Source organism: Ovis canadensis, chromosome 9 (genome assembly GCF_042477335.2).
Source record: "Ovis canadensis isolate MfBH-ARS-UI-01 breed Bighorn chromosome 9, ARS-UI_OviCan_v2, whole genome shotgun sequence".
Lineage (NCBI taxonomy): Eukaryota > Metazoa > Chordata > Mammalia > Artiodactyla > Bovidae > Ovis > Ovis canadensis.
This window is the reverse complement of record NC_091253.1, coordinates 77,728,999-77,746,030: the sequence shown is the minus strand read 5'-3', so window position 1 is coordinate 77,746,030 and position 17,032 is coordinate 77,728,999. Positions and strand designations below refer to the sequence as shown.

The following is a 17,032-nucleotide window of genomic DNA, read 5'->3' as shown; positions in this document are numbered from 1 at the left end:
AAGTTGGCTTAAAGCTCAACATTCAGAAAATGAAGATCATGGCATCTGGTCCCATCACTTCAGGGGAAATAGATGGGGAAACAGCGGAAACAGTATCAGACTTTATTTTTGGGGGCTCCAAAATCACTGCAGATGGTGACTGCAGCCATGAAATTAAAAGACGCTTACTCTTTGGAAGAAAAGTTATGACCAACCTAGACAGCATATTGAAAAGCAGAGATATTACTTTGCTGACTAAGGTCCATCTAGTCAAGGCTATGGTTTTTCCAGTGGTCATGTATGGATGTGAGAGTTGGACTGTGAAGAAAGCTGAGCGCTGAAGAATTGATGCTTTTGAACTGTGGTGTTGGAGAAGACTCTTGAGAGTCCCTTGGACTGCAAGGAGATCCAAGCAGTCCATTCTGAAGGAGATCAGCCCTGGGATTTCTTTGGAAGGAATGATGCTGAAGCTGAAGCTCCAGTACTTTGGCTACCTCACGTGAAGAGTTGACTCACTGGAAAAGACTCTGATGCTGGGAGGGATTGAGGGCAGGAGGAGAAGGGGACGACAGAGGATGAGATGGCTGGATGGCATCACTGACTCGATGGACGTGAGTCTGAGTGAACTCCGTGAGTTGGTGATGGACAGGGAGCCCTGGCGTGCTGCAATTCATGGGGTCGCAAAGAGTCGGGACACGACTGAGCGACTGAACTGAACTGAACTGAAGGTGCCTAACAACCAGTGCTATCCAACACATTCGGTGACAATTATGATGACCAAATCCCATGGACGGAGGAGCCTGGTAGGCTGCAGTCCATGGGGTCGCTAGGAGTCAGACACGACTGAGCGACTTCACTTTCACTTTTCACTTTCATGCATTGGAGAAGGACATGGTAACTCACTCCAGTGTTCTTGCCTGGAGAATCCCAGGGACAGGGGAGCCTGGTCGGCTGCCATCTATGGGGTCACACAGAGTCGGACACGACTGAAGTGACTTAGCAGCAGTAGCAGCAGCATGATAACCAAGTCCCAACTTCAACTTCTTTGTAATCTAAAGATTACTGATAAAATATTTCTTCAAAGTCCAAGAAACATCTCTAAAACTTCTGGTTCATTTTTGAATTTAGATATCAGAGCTCATTGGTTTTCTATAATGCTGAACTAAACAATTCCAGAAGAACTTAAAAATAACAGCAGGCGGAGGAAAATGTGGTTTTGTGCCATAAGGTCTTGAAACATTCGGTTATGGTTTGATGCTGTTCAATGTTCAGTTGCATAATTTGGAGGAAGAATTATTTCCATTTTAAAGAAACATCAAACTATATAGAAATCTAGTTGATTCTCATGCATGACAAAGGCATTTACAGATAACTTACTCATCTGCTCAACAAATATTTACTGAGTATCTACCATGTGCAAGACACTGTTATAGGTGTTACTGTTTACTGCTCAGGAAATATTTACTATTTACTGGTCAGGCAGGAGGAGAAGGGGGTGACACAGGATGAGATGGTTGGATGGCATCACCGGCTCAATAGATATGAATTTGAGCAAACTCCAGGAGATAATGGAGGACAGATGAGCCTGGCATGCTGCAGTCCATGGGGTTGAAAAGAGACGGACATGACTGAGCAACTGAACAATAATTTACTGCTCCAGAATGACATTTCTGAAGATAGTCTGATGGGAGACAAGTAAAATGTCATAATTTAAACTCATGGTTAATCTGAACCCTGTGAAATTCTTACTAAAAACTATTCAAATGCTCTGAAAGGATGTAGGTAAGATAAAAGCAACATAGCTATCATGTCCAAGAATACTAGTTTTATCACATAATTTTAATAAATCTCATTTTTATAGATGGGAAAACTAAGGCTTGGACAGGGTAAGAAATCCAGTCACATAGCAAATAAGGGATGAATTCAAAGATTCAAACTCAGGTTTGTCTGACTCTCAAGTCCCTGTTTTTCTCACCACCATGAGCTGTTTTCTGAATTTTTCTACGTATGTTTGTTCCAAGAGGAAACAGCAGAAATGTGGGGAATGCTCAAATTAAAAACAGACAAAGGAAGCTGTTAGAAGTAAGCCATCTCATTATAAACAGACCACAAAGTCTGAGGCAAGAGACTCTAGTTGTTTCTAGCATTTTGCTTCAACACAGTGACCGTTTAATGCATGCTGCTCAGATAATTTTGGACTGTAGGTTTTCAGTAGCAAAATTTGCAATTCTATTCCCTCACCTAATTTCAGCATCTTTTTGGAGTGAGAATTCACAAGTCTACAAGGCTCCACCCTAAATTTGCTTCAGCATTATACAATGTGACACTACACAATTGCCAATGTTGAAGTGTAAGAATGTCATTCATCCATCCATCCATCCCACAAATGATTACTGATTTCCTATTGTGTGGCAGATAGTCCTCAAGATATTGAAAATGTAATGATGACTAAGACTCTAAGATCCTTGTCCTCAAGGAGTTGACATTCTAGAGTTAGAGAGAGTTGATAAGCAAGGAAAAAAAAACACATAGGGAAGAAATTTTGATTGTGATGTACTCTTAACAAAACAAACTGGGTGATATTAGAGTAGCTGAGTGGGAGGTGGGAAGGTATTTCATTAGACAGGTTGTCATGGAAGGTCCTAAAGAGGTAATTAGAACTGAGATGAAAAAAATGAGAAGAAGCCAATCACGGAAAAGGCAGGGGAGAGAAAACTCCAGGGAGAGGGAGCAGCAAGGAGTCTGGTACACTGAGGAAACTAAGAAGAGACCAGGAAAATGTGAGGGCAGAGGACTGACAATGAGGTTGAAGGAGGCGGAAGTCTGAGCATGCGCAGGACTATAGGCAAGAACCCTACGTTTATCTCAAGTGCAATGGAAGCTATCATGTGCATTAAGCAAGAAATGACAACCATCTGGCCTGTGGAGAACAGACTATATTAGTGATATTAGGTCTCACTAATATTTATTGAGTGCCTACTAAGCACCAGGCATGTTTAGAACACTAAACCTTTAATACAATTTAATTAACTTAATCTAATATCCTCTTTGAGACAGGCACTAATAAGATGTACTGCAGTCCATGGGGCTGCAAAGAGTCGGACACGACTGAGCAATTGAACTGAACTGAATAAGACAGGCATACAAAACTAGCACTACAAAGCCATCTCCCTGAGGCCACAGAAAGCTGCGGGTATGAACTCAAAGAGGCCAACTCCAGAGTCTCCTTCTGAACACCCATGCTGTGTAACCCCTTTAGGAATGAAGGCATGGAAGCAGTGAACCCACATGGAGACCACTGCATAGTAGAAATGAGAGATGACAGTGGTTTGACTGAGGTGGTAGTAGTAAAAATTGAGAAAAGGAGATGGGTTGGGGATACATTAGTTATGACTATGAAAAGTAGGGGGTCAAGAATACTTCCAGGTTCTTTGCTTAAGCAACAGAGAATATGGTGGTCATTTCTGAGTTGGAGAAAAATGGATTTATGAGTTTACAGAGGGTGAAATTAAGAATTTTGGTTTCGATGGGACTTCCCTGATGGTCCAGGGGTTAGGAATATGCCTTCCAATGAAGGAGATGCAGGTTCCACCCCTAGTCAGGGAACTAAGATCCCACATGCTGTAGGGCAATTAAGCCCATGTGCCGCAAATAGAGAGTCCACGTATTACAACTATCAGACGTGTACCACAACTACTGAACATGCATGCCACTACGAAGAGGCGATGAAGGGCCCACACGCCACAAGGGAGACCCAGCTCACTCTCCCCCCAAAAAGGAATTCTGCTTTTGATATCTGTTAAATCTGAGGCACTGGAGATATCAAATAGGCAGTTGGATATGTAAGCCTAAAGCTCAGAGGGGCCTTCCCTGGTGGCGCTAGCAGGGAAGAACACAGCTGCTAATACAAGAGACTTAAGAGACGTGGGTTCAATCCCTAGGTGGGGAAAATCCCTTGGAGGAGGATGTCACAACCCTCTCCAGTATTCTTGCCTGGAGAATCCCATGGCTAAAGAGCCTGGCGGGCTGCAGTCCACGGGGTCGCACAGAGTTGGACATGACTGAAGTGACTGTGCGCATACAAAGCTGAGAGGAGAGGAGAGGTTGGATTGGAGAGCATCACCATCCTACAAGTGAGGGATTTAAAGATCTGAGCCCTTGGGGAGGGCAGGAAGAGAAGAGGACTGAGGACTGAGGCACGCACACACGGTGAGGCGGGAAGGGGCAGGACAGAGCCAACAGGAGCTCTCAAAGGGTGGACCAAAGGAGCCAAGGAGGAAAATCTTTCCCAAGAAAGAGGCTTGTTCGACTGTATTGAGTCATGCCGGGAAATCAAGGAAAATGACGGCAGACAAGAGAATGTCAGATCTGCTAATGCAGTCACTCCCATGCTTGACAAGGACAGGTTACGGACACAGGATGTTGGTGAAGTTTTGCTCGTGAAGAGGAACAGGGAAGTAGAATGGCAGCTGCAAAGCGATGAGGGGGTCAAAGGGAGCTTGTTTACTCTGAAGGATGTGTAAACACAAGCATATGTGTGTCCTGATGGAGGTGAACTTGTTGGAGCAATTGGAATGAAACACCTCCACTAAGACATGTAACCTGCGTCTATAAAAACCAAGCAGGAAACAGAGAAATTATTTAATGAAAGTTTCCCTGGTTTCTTAGAGACAAAGCAATCATTTCCCATATAAACACTCCCGGGATTTCTGAGCTATTTTGGAGCCTCGAGTGCTCCCATAAAAGTCATTCTGGTGCAGCCCTGGGCAACAAAAAAGGATATGTAGTGAGGCAAGGTGAGGCGAGTCAGTCTCTTCACGGGACCTGTGCTTTCTCTGAAATAAAGGCTTCAACTTGGTTTTCCACCAAGTGCCAAATTGTCTCGTTTGTAGGAGCAACCACAGGGGGAATTTAAAAGGGAAAACAAGTTGGTCCAAATAGTCAGTGTAGCATAATGACACATTTATCTAGGAGATTGGGTGAGGGAGCAACCAATGCGCAAATTGGGAACCAGGGTGGCTCAGTCACTGCCAGGAGACAGGTGAGCCCCGGGAGGTGGGTGGGGGAATTCTTCTGTCTCTCAAGCTTTTATTTCTCCTGCTCTTTCTTTCACAGGGTTATGAGCTTTCCAAAATAGGGATGTTACTAATGCTTCTGATCTTCCCTCTCCTTAGTGATATGAGTTTATTTGCAGCTTCTAAATCATGGGTTTATAAAGACTTTTTATTTTAAGGTTCCTTACTGGGAGAAGATAGCAGACAGGGAAAGGCATCGCAGGAGGGGAGCTGGCAGGTAGGAAGGAAAGAAGAAACACACAGAGAGTCAGACAGGGAAGCTATCTTTTGATCTCTTGAAAACCTTGCAACAAGGAAACCTGAACCCACTCTGAAGAAAGAAAGAAAGTGAAGTCGCTCAGTTTCTTTGAGACCCCATTGACTGTTACCTACCAGGCTCCTCTGTCCATGGGATTTTCCAGGCAAGAGTACTGGAGTGGGTTGCCATTTCCTTCTCCACGGGATCTTCCCGACCCAGGGACTGAACCCAGTCTCCTGTATTGCGGGCAGATACTTTACCATCTGAGCCACCAGGGAAACCACTCTTAGGACACCTGAATTACAGGGACCTCTCTTGTAGCAAACCCCTTTCCAGGTGGCACAAATCTGCCTGCCAATGCAGGAGACATAAGAGATGCAGGTTCAGGCCCTGGGTTGGGAAGATCCCCTGCAGAAGGAAATGGCAACCCACTCTAGTATTTCTTGCCTGGAAAACTTCCACGGACAGAGGCAGACACTCTTGTAGCAATGCAAATCTTTTCCCCTTCCTTTCTATTTTTTCTCACATTGAACATTTGAAGATAGCGATGATCAAGATGCAGTGAAGCATTAAAATTGAGAAATGTTGAAGTACGTTAAAGAAAAAGCAATGCTTATTATACAGCTTAATTCCTACATCTTGATCTTTCTATTTGAAAAACAAACAAAAAAAAAAAGAATTGTTTTAGAGAATATATATGAATCAGGGTATTAGTTTTTTAAAAAAGACACAAACACAGAAATGAGACAGAGATGCTCAGGAATAAAGTTAATTTTAGTGACATTCAATAAATGAAATTCTGAATTTTGAAAAAGCCTCAGAGATGACATGTCCATCCACAGAAGAATGCTTGAATAAATGAAGCCCTCCATCCAGGGGAACCCGAGCTGTCAGTGCAGTGAATGGGGGCACCTCTATGTACTGACAAGCAGTGACAGGTACAGGTATTATCTAGAAGACACACTCCTGGAGGGCAGGAGTCCTGTCAGGGTTGCTCATCACTGTTGTTCAGCTCCTAGGATAGCACCTTGTCCACAATAGGTGTTTGATAAACATTTACGTAGAAAGGATCACAGGTCACTAAAGCAGGATCTCACGTTGGCAAAAAGCAATGTAAGTGTGATTACATCTCCTCTGACATATGTGTTTGCACATGGATCTTAGTTTTGAATTGAAAACATATAATCATTAGCATTAAAGAAAAGATAACCCTCACACACACCTCAGGATAACTAGAAGGGCAGGTCAGGGTACACAGGGTCTCAAGAATTCTGAGGGCTGGGTCAACACCTAGAAGGAATCCTATCTTCAGGGACCCCCCCCCCCAGGCTAAAGAGAAGAGAATGAAGCAGGGCCAGCTGGGAAGGAGGAGGAGGCGTGCTGGGAAGCTTCATGCTGAGCGTGAGAGCTGGGCGAGCCCCCATGATGAGCACTGGGAAGTTTGGTTAGGGTTTTCTAAAAAGAGACAGCGGTCAGCCTGACATGACTGGCCTCCTGCAGCAGGAGTATAACCCGGGCGATGAGCAGAGGGTGGGCACTTTGACCACCCAGCAGTGCATGGAGCAGCTGGGAAGGTCTCTGCTCCGGGAGACATGGGGCCCGACAGTGTCTCCAAAGCAGGAGATGCCACGAGCAGTCCAAGCCCAAGGGCAGCAGAGGTTTGGTGCAGAGGTTTGGTGGGTGCTAGCAAAGCCAGCTAACAGAACAGGCGCAGCCAGCAGTCTTGTCTCCCCCGGGCTTTTTCAGAGTAAAATCCACCACCAGGGCGGTGGGGCAGGGGGCTGGCCAGGGTCAAGTTGAGTCCTGGGAAATGTGGGTATGTGGCTTTGTCCTGAATTCCTCCTTCACTCTGAACTGGGGTGCTGTTATCTAGACAAAGTAGGTGCCATATACTGAGATGGGAATTCAGTGGGATGAAGAGGTGAAGACAGAGAATCCACCGTTAGGTTTGGTGGTGTGGTGAGGATCCTGAGAATTTCACAGGTGTCAATTAACGGGGAAAGGAGGAGGAAAACCTGACTGGAGTTGCATGAACAGAGAGCTTAGGCATCACCTCCTCCAGAATGCTTTGCTGATTCCCCAGCCTTCCACCTCTCCTGCCGCCAGACACACAGATGTGTGCAGACCTTACACACTCATATAGATATATACACACACACACCAATCACTACACACATGTACCTCACACACACTTCTCACACATATACACACACAGTTGAATAAAACATAAACTGGATGGCTATTTTTCCTTCCTGGCTTATGAGGACCAACTCCAGGGTGGGATATTTTCTGATTTTCTTAGCAAGAGAGCTCTCTAGCTGTCACAGCACTGGGGGCCTGTTCCCTTACACCAGTGACTCTTTCTGATAATTAGAGACACTGAACTCCTCTGGACAGGAATGTTTCTTTCATGTAATAAACCAATTATATCCCCTGGATGAGGGCATGGCAACCCACTCCAGTATTCTTGCCTGGAGAATTCCACGGACAGAGGAGCCTGGCAGGCTACAGTCCATGGGGTCACAGAGAGTCGGACAGGACTGAGTGACTAACAATTTCTATTACAGGACATGTTCGAAGGTGACTACTTCTTCGCTTTATGCCATTTCTGTTCACAAAAGGTTCCACACGATGCTTTACTTTAAGATGGCAGGGAAACCTGTGTCAAGCCCCTTGACTGACTTCAGCTGCTAACATCTCTGACTTCTCTTCACAGCTCCAGACCTTTATCTCAAGTGCAGCAAAGCCTAATCTGAGTTCATTCACCTGACTCATCCTCCTCCCCAGTCCTGCTACTTCATTTGGGTTCATCCGGTGGAAATTTAGACCCATTCCGCTTGAAACTGGTGACTAAGACACATGCCTTCTGGCTCCAGTCCTCACACTTACTATTTTATCATTTTTCACTTAGACTGTCACCACAATGCCCTTCCAACCAGGCAGGCTCTCACCGTCATTCTGTCTCCTCCTATCCAATCTTCCACATGTAATCAGAAAGATTTTTCTAAATTATAAATCTAGTCATAAACCAGAAAACCCTTCCCTGGGGAAAACCCTTCAGTGGCTCTGGAGGATGTTAAGGAATTGCAAAGTGGCAGTCCAAGAGTCAAATCCAGCTACTTATGTATGTTATTTGACCCATATAGTGGGGGAAAAAAAAAAAGCACTGAATTTTTAAAACTCTGACTATCTAGAGTCCAAACCTATTGTCATCTATCCAGGTGGCCGCACTCTTTACGTTACTGGTTCACTTCCTGTATGGACCCTGGACCTCAGGGATCAAGTTTTTCACAAGGTGAACAAAGCCTTTCCTGCTCTGGTCCTGCTCACCTTTCTAATCTTATTTCATGCTTTTAACTTAGGTCCGCTGATGCCAAGGCTCATGTTTATCTACTACACCACACTAACAAATGCTACTTCGTTGAACCCTTGGGCTTATGAAATGTGAGAGGCCAGTGCAGATAATAAACAGAGCAACAAACTCAAATTACAGGGAAGGAGTGTTTGTGTGTCGAGTGGGCGTGGGTGAAAATGACCAGATACAAAATCACTGAGATAAAGGCAGTTGTGTGGGAAATGCCTCCACACATGTCATCCCATTTATTGATATTTTATCAGGGTGAAGGCAGTAAAATACTTGATTTTTCCAATCCCTGTGTCTTATTCATCTTTGCACCCTTAGCCTGATCCTTAGCAGACACTGAATAAATGCTCATTAGATTAATGTGTTTTTATGGAAGTTTGCAAAAAGCTGAATGTCTTGCTACTCCCAGGCCTCAGTTTCTCTTTTTTTCCCCATCTCTCTCAGTGAACCTACTGGCTCTTTAGGGCACATTCATGTTGTACCCAGTACAACTACTTCCAATGTACCTCAAATCATCCTAATGCCAAAATAAGTAAAAGCAAAAGAATCAGAAGTCTGGCCACAGATAGTATATCCAGAAAGACGGTTATCCAGGAAAACAGAGGAAGGACATGCTTTCTCCTCCCTTTAACTTCTCTACCATCTGAACACAAGTTAAGCCCACTATGTAGACATAAATAATACTATCACTAAGACTAATGCCGTGGGAATTGTAAATACAGACTGAGAAGCTGTAATTTCCAGGAACTGTGGAATCAGTTTCCTTGTCCCATGCCATGGGTTTAAACATCTTGGCTGGCCACCACTTCTGCCGTCTTTGATCCCTGTTCGTCTTGGAATGCCACTGGGGCATACCCCTCACATCCCTCATACAAAATCCCTAAACACATGCAGACCACAAAAAAAAAGAGGCTCAGACTTCACTAGGTAAAAGTCATCCAGAAAGTACAGATACAGATTCCTGGGCCCTTCCATCCTGGAATAACAAGCTAGAGCAGTGCCAAGGCATCTGCATTGTAAACTAGCTTTCCTGGGGATCTGACAGTAGACAAACACCACACTCTGAAGTGATAAACAGCGTCATAGACATGAGAATTCTACAGCATGAAGGATGTTCACAGTAAGTGCCACGATTTGCTCTCAGGCATGGTCCAACTCCAACCTTTCACTATTCACACTAAGTAATTTTTTTTTATTAAATGGCAAAAAACTTTTGTTCTTGTCCCCCTAATTGCAGTTACCACATCCTCAAAGAAGCACTATCTATGTGCCCTTCATTTGCGACCTATTTCATTAGGTACTTACTTCTGATGCTGAGGCAGCTAAGCATCAGAAATATGTATCACGCAACAGAGCCTGGGTCCCATTCTCATTAAAATGATACTAAATTCTTAGGGTTTTAGTTGTTTTTTTTTTTTTTCTTCACAGCAGGTTGGCAGTCATTCAATTATAGTGTAATTCAGTACTGCAGCTCACTTCAGTTTAATCAGTTCATCTCAATTCTGATCATTATATTCAAAGGCTTACTCTATCCAGATGCCAAGTTTCCTCAACTGGACAAAAGCATAGCAGAAATATTTCTGTTTGGCAAGGCAAAGCAGATTTTTGAAGGCATTATCATGCCTCGGCAGGGCACTAGTCAGGTTGTAATTTGCTGTAATTGTTCTTCCCACAAACAGCCACAATGATTACCTCTAGGTCACTGCACCCAAAGACGGAGTTCTCAGCCACCGTAACTACCAAAGTTATGCCTGCAAACACCTTACTCAGAATTAGACTGCAAAGAATCAGTTTCTCAGATGCTGACTGATGAGAAGTGATTGATCTGGTACATGCTTTTTAGTGGGTTAGGCCATACACTTGACTGTGTGTGCACATTAGAAACATGGAAATAACTCAGAGCAATCACTGGTCTCCCATAAAACCATCAGTGTACCGTATGCATCATTTCCCCCACCTGCTATGTTTACAAGGCGCCCCAAGGAGAACTAGCCTGAAGCCCAGCAATCCATCTGCCTCCCCATTCCACGGGGTAATTATTGCCTCAACTAAGCAAAGAGAACTGTGTGGCATGCTGCAGATCACGTCAGGTGACTGCTGTAAGTGACTGACTTACCCAGGTCATCAGAGTTCCTAATAGTGGCCGGAGTTGTGGTCACAATGACAAACACAATGCCCTAACAACAACAACAAAAAGGTGGGGGCTGGGGGGGGAGAAAAATGGACAGAGACCTAGATTCAGTGGGCCACACCCAGAACACAAATCACAGATGAGGGTTTTTGTCCCTTCTCATGGACATGTTCAAACAAGAAACAAGGAGAGAGGGGAGGGAGAGGGAAGGAAGACAGGACGATTTTATGAGAAAACATTGGTTAAAAAAACTGACAAAAAACAAGAGAGGACATGAAAGCAGGGTTGTTTGTTTGTTTGTTTTAACTTTTTAAACTGTACTTTGTTAGGTATTTCTTTTAAGAAAGCATTAGTCAACATTTTTTAAGAATGCACAGTTCTTTCTTTGCCATACACACAAAAGAGGGCCTGCCCTCCAACACAATACAAGCCTAACTGTGCCCACCTGAGGTCACAGTGACTACGTTCAAATACAAACTGTAAGGAATAGACTCCTTTAACAGGAGGATGATGTTCACGTGCAAAAACACACGTGCTGACGAAACGCACAAAGCATATGCATCTCTTCAGAGAAATTCTGCTAGTAAGAAGCTATTAAGAGAAGAGCTCTTTGGGGACACACCCCACATGAATTGCGAAAGGTCACATACAGCTTCTTCCCTCTGAAATGAGACAGAGACAGCAGACAAATTAGCATACAGATATCAAATCATTAAATGTTCCTTGTCAAGGCTCCTGTGGGAAGGAAAGGGAGAAGGCAGCGGAGAAAGAGAAGGAAGAATGTAGGTAAAAAATGGACAGGTCACTCTGAAAATAGTGCTGGGCTTTTAATTTCATAGATCAGCAAAATTAAAGGAAAAACGTGAGGGTGGAGGTGGAGGACATTTCAATATGGAGTTGTAATTAATTTTGCTGAAGTATAATTCCAACCACTGTCAGGATTTTTTGTTATAATACAGATGATAGGAAAGCCAGACTCTCAAAATAAAGGAGAATCCTTTATAATGAGTAAATTTAACTTTGTATAAACTCAGTGCACTGTTCTTTAAAAAACTGAGTATCTTAGGATATATGATGCTCTCTATAATTTATACAGCCTTTGCTACAGATTTAGGGAGAGAATCTAGTTTGCAGTTTTAAAACTGTAATTTTCAAATTAAATTGCATTGTGATAGAGCAACAGCATTCTCTCTCATTTAACTAGCAGATTGTAAGAATCCCTCTTTCTTGTTAGTGAAAGGTGATGATTTATAATAAAGAAAACAAACTAATGTAGAATGATCATAGTAAAGTTAGGAAGTTATGGTAGTAACAGATATCTCTATATTATTTGAGTTTCATTGTAGCAACGCATGGTATTTTTACAGTTTGCATGTACTTTGGTCTCTCACTTCACTGCCATGATAACCAACATATTTTGTGGTTTCAGCATTAAAGTGGCTGGATTAAAACAAGCTATTTCCCCCTGCTGGTTGGACGTGTTTTACATTCTCAACTTCACTGCCTGCAGCTTTAATACTCCCCATAGTACTAAACCCATTTATTTCTCATTCACCAACTGACCTCTGAAAGCATCATTAGCACGTCCCCCCCCCCCAAAGACCTTGCTCCTGTCAGTTTTAGTCAGCATAGCACTCAAAAGCCATCATGGGGTTTTACCAGGCTCTTAGGAGAGGAAAGTAAAGAATGACAAGGCACCAACCCAAACCTTGGGGAACTGCCAAGCAGGAAGATGAGACCCCAGAACAGAAAGAGTCTTATCTGGAGGCAGGATGCAAGACTGAAGATCAAAAGGTAGGTTTATAGACACCGGTCATTAGACGCTTGAGCCACTCAATTCTCAGCTAGTTAATGGCACAAGGATCAATATTTACTTTTGATTTTCATGTATAGCATTATGGCCTTAGTGGGAGACAGGACTCCTGGGAAGAAGGTTGATCCAGGAAATGGGTCTTGGAAAGAATGATTTATGGCTGAAATTAACAATTTTATCTGTTTGCCAAATATATTTTTTAAGATCTGTCTGGGGCTCTTTCTTTTGCTTTGACCAACTTTTTCTTTTTTGCTGGTAACACTGCTCATGCTAAAGTCAGTCAGAGAGAAGGTGATGATGTGGAGAGAATTTCAGGAATAAATGTGGAATTGAGTTACGCAAACAAAGCTGTGTCAGTATGAAATGATAGTCCCCTGGGTTCATCCACGTTCAGCAAGAGTGATTTCTGAGCTTGGAAAGGGAGTGAAAGTAAACAGCGTTACATTCTGCAAACGCCACTTTGAGTTCCAGGAATCTTTACAGCTCCAGTAGTTTTCCTTTTGTTTTCTTCCTGGGAGAATGTCAAGCAAACCATCAGTGGGTCTCCATTTTACACTGGATTCAGCATAATTAGTTTTAAAATATAATATTTTGATATCATATTTTCAAAATCAAACAACCTGAGGCATTGTGGAGAAAAGGATTTAAAAATAGGCAGCACAGTATTTCTAATACACAACTTATGTACTAGGTAGAATTATTTTGTGAAAATATATAATAAATCTAAAGCTACACTTCTAAAATCCCTGAAAATGTAATCAGAGGTACTAACTACAATGGAATATTGTATCCTGCTTAATTAGGGCATTAATCATAGCACCTTGATTCATCTGTCCCTTTTCATGCATTCGTTAATCTTCAGATTACATTTTCCCTAAATAAATTCTAAGAATTACCCTTTGTGAAACATTCTTCATGAATCATAAGACAGTCACTCCTTTAAATTTTACCCCAATTCCTAATGCTTCTCAAAGAATACAAGTCCTTTTAGGTCATGTGCTTCAATTTGTATGATAGACTCTGTTGAGTGATCATTGCAGCCCCTCTAGGAGGTAGGCAGGGATCTGTGCCTTTACCAAATATGCTCACAGCTCTAAGGAAACTTCCTTAGACATGTATCAAATCTGACATATGTTCTTGTATTAAGAACCATCATTTCTCAAGCACCTCTGCAGGGCAGGCCCTGTTCTAGGAATACATTTAAATATGTAGTCTCTTTCAACCTCTCAGCTACTCTACAAGGTAGGTATTATCAACCCATTTTATGGATGTAACAACTGAGGCTTAAGGAGGTTAAGCAATTTACCCAAGGTCCAACACCTTGTAAGGGTTCGTAGAAAGGCCAGGCCTGCAAGTTCAAAGCCTGTCTTCTTTCCCTCTAAAATACAAGGTCAAGCCAGTACTGGGATATAACCCACCTTGATCTTGACCTCATTCATTAGGACTTGCTTTATCTTTGGGAATTTCAGAAACAGAAGTACCCAGGCTTACAAAGATTGCTTGCATGAAATGTAAGCTATGTTTTCCAGATTTAACCAAGAAATATATTTTACAGTCATAGAAAAAAGAAGTTAAGATTTCACATAGAAAATTATCACCTAGAATAACATAAAAACAGGGATGAAATTCCATCGGGTTGAACCATGCGAAACTGCTGTATCCCTAGGTTAAAAGAGTCAAAAAGATGCAGCCTCGTACTATTCATCCTAATAACAGACATCTGCTCCGAGACTCTAAGGGGCCCGTTCCAGGTCCACTCACAACGCACCCGCGGCGTACTCACTTCCTGCCTTCGTTCCCGTGGGTATCGTACCTGAGCAGAAGCTGTTGCTGCTCACGGTCCTCGCTGAGCGCCCAGAGCTGCTGGGGTTGAACTCTCTGCTCTCTTCCTCCGAGAAAGGAGACTCAGAGGCTGGGGACACCTTGTGCTGTTGCTGAGGCAGATGGGGCCGAAGAATCAAACGGGGAATCCGGCTTCGGGCAATCTCCTTCTCATGATGCTGTACTCTCAGCTCCTTCTCCAAATCGGACATCAGAGAGAAAACAAAAGGACACTTGTTGCCCCCTCTCAACTCCAGTCTGCTCCTTCTGGGCTCAGTGTCTGCGGAGCCACATTTCTGAATATTAAATCTTCACAGAGCAGTCCTTGTTTCAGTATCTAAAATGAGCTCCAAAACTCTCCTACTAAACTAAGCCTTCTAATTTATTGAAGATCACACGCTGCAGCATGGATGTGTATACACACACACACACACACACACACACACTTTCAGCTGCTAGCAGGAAGGCTATTCCTTTCTCTCATGTCTAACTCACCTTGCCATTCTGGCTTTTCCTAGCACATTCAAGCTTTCAGCTCTCTCAAAGGCTCTTTATAACTCGCAGCACACTCTGATTATTACTTGATTTCCTCCAGACTTCCATTTTGCTTTCCCTGAATTAGCTGTGACAATCTGACTTCTGTTTTCCTGTCTCCTGACAAAGCAGACCCCTATACCTGAAACAGTTTCCCTAGATAGATCATGCGCCTTATCTTTCAAATGCACCCCCTCTTCCGGCCAGGATTTTAATTATTCATTAATATCCTGGTACACATGGCTTGTTGCCAACAGAAAAGCAAACAAAAATTCAATACCGGGTAAGATGGCTCCGCCTTTCTCATCATGTTTAGCTTTTGTTTCTTTACAGGACACTCAAATGAAGACATTTTTTCTCCCTCTCTCTCTCCTTCAAAACACAGCATCAAGTGCAGAGGGCTTTGAAAATGCCCCAAAGCATTATTTCAGTAATATTTTCCCATTTTTAAAGTGCTTTGCCAGCCATCATTTTGTTTAATCTTTCCGACAACAGAGGCCACGGAGAGCACACTAATTTGCGTCCCTATTTACAGATGAGGAAACTGAAGCTAAAAGAGGCAGAGATGCTCAGCCAAGACTGCTGCACATCACCTAGAAGCAAACGGGAGCCTGCAGTCAAGAGCTGGTCGGTCGGGGTCACCCCCACCCTTCCCTATTAAAATGGACTCCCAGTACGGGCTCTCTGCAGAAAAAAACCCACCGCTCCCTCCAACCTCTGCAACTGAAAAAGGGCTTTGGATTAGGTAACGAACACTGTGGAAACATGACCTCCTGCTCATTTCCACGCGGCTTACCAGGAAGGGTCGCTGCCAAAGTAAACACCTCTGAGAGGCCTTCACAGTGCAGGAATTGAAGGGAAAGTCCCAGCCGCGGGTAACTCCCGAGGTCGCTCAGGCACCCGCCCTATCCAGGGGCGAGAGCCGCACCCAGCCTGGAATCTGTGCTGTCACCCGGCAGGTATCACACGCCAGCCGCTCCGCTGGGCACCAGGCGGACCCAGAACCAATGCTGGAGTTCTTATTTCTCAGTCACCAGTATATCAAATCCTTTTTAGTCACATCACACACGGAGGACGACGATTGAGAGCTAGATCCCCAATCTCCAATTTCAGGGAATGGGATTAACCCTTCGGAGTCCATTTTTTAAATCAATCCTCAGTGTCAACCCTCCAAACACCGTACTACCTCCCCATCTCCCGGGCCTCGGATCTCATCACCTGGGCGACAGTCCCCTGCTTTCTTATTGCGCCCGCCACCTCTGCGTCCCCGTCCACCGCAATCCTAAAGGTCATCCCTCCAGCTCTCACCTGATCCGCGTCCCTCCCCGCAGTGCCCACCTCTCCTTTCCCTCCGGCGCTCGCTGACACAGCCATCGAGCCCTCCGGACGTGCCCTCCTTACCTTGGTCTCCCGAAGGGGTCCCATCGCGCTGCCGCCTGCCGGCTCCTCGCGCCGCCGCTGCCGCCGTCCAGGAGGTGGCACCTGCGGGCACCGGGGGCGAGGAGACTACGCTGAGCCGGAGCGCGCCGCGGGCGGCCGCTGCTGCGGGGCCGACGCGCCGCCGCCGCCGCTGGCGCTGGTCTCCGAGGGCGCGCCCCGCCGCCCCGCCCCGGCCGGACACGTGGTGCCACCGCGGCTGCTGTCGCGCCGCCCTCTCCCGGACCTCCCTCACCTGCCGGCCTCCGACAAGGCTCCTCGGCGCGCCCCGCCTGCCCGACTTGGCCGCGGGCTCTCCTCCCAGATCAGCGCGCCTCTCCCGCTCTGCCGAGCCGGACCCTAAGAGGGGTCGCGGACAGAGGCTCGGAGCATCTTCAGCCCGGAGAAGCCCAACACCCCCCTTTGGGCACCTGGTATGGGGTTCGAAAGGGGTGCACGTGGGAGAGAAGAACCCAGAAGAGCTGTGACATCACGGAGAGCCAACCTGTACTAAGGGAAAGTTTTGCCTGGCGGCCCCTCCCTGCCCTCCAGGTTTTCTGTCCGCGTCCAGCTTCCCGCACAATTACCTCGCCGGAGAAAGGGGGTGGGCCGCCCTCCACCTGGACCCCTGGCAAGCCAGTGCTGCAGGCCTAACACAGCA

General features: G+C 45.0%; 1 protein-coding gene across 6 annotated transcripts in view; it reads right to left on the bottom strand.

Moving 5' to 3' along the window:
- SYBU (syntabulin) overlaps positions 1–16,561 on the bottom strand; it is an 82,764-nt gene extending 66,203 nt beyond the window's left edge. For 2 of the 6 annotated variants that reach the window (XM_069601117.1, XM_069601119.1), the window contains exons 1-2: positions 16,357–16,561; positions 14,414–14,618 (exon numbers count right to left, since the gene is read on the bottom strand). In XM_069601117.1, coding sequence (XP_069457218.1) covers positions 14,414–14,618; positions 16,357–16,380 — 229 coding nt within the window. In that variant the 5' untranslated portion in view covers positions 16,381–16,561. The remainder of the gene's footprint in view (positions 1–14,413; positions 14,619–16,356) is intronic. The other 4 variants (XM_069601120.1, XM_069601118.1, XM_069601121.1 and 1 more) reach the window with 4 other exon arrangements.
- Positions 16,562–17,032: the final 471 nt, after the last annotated feature.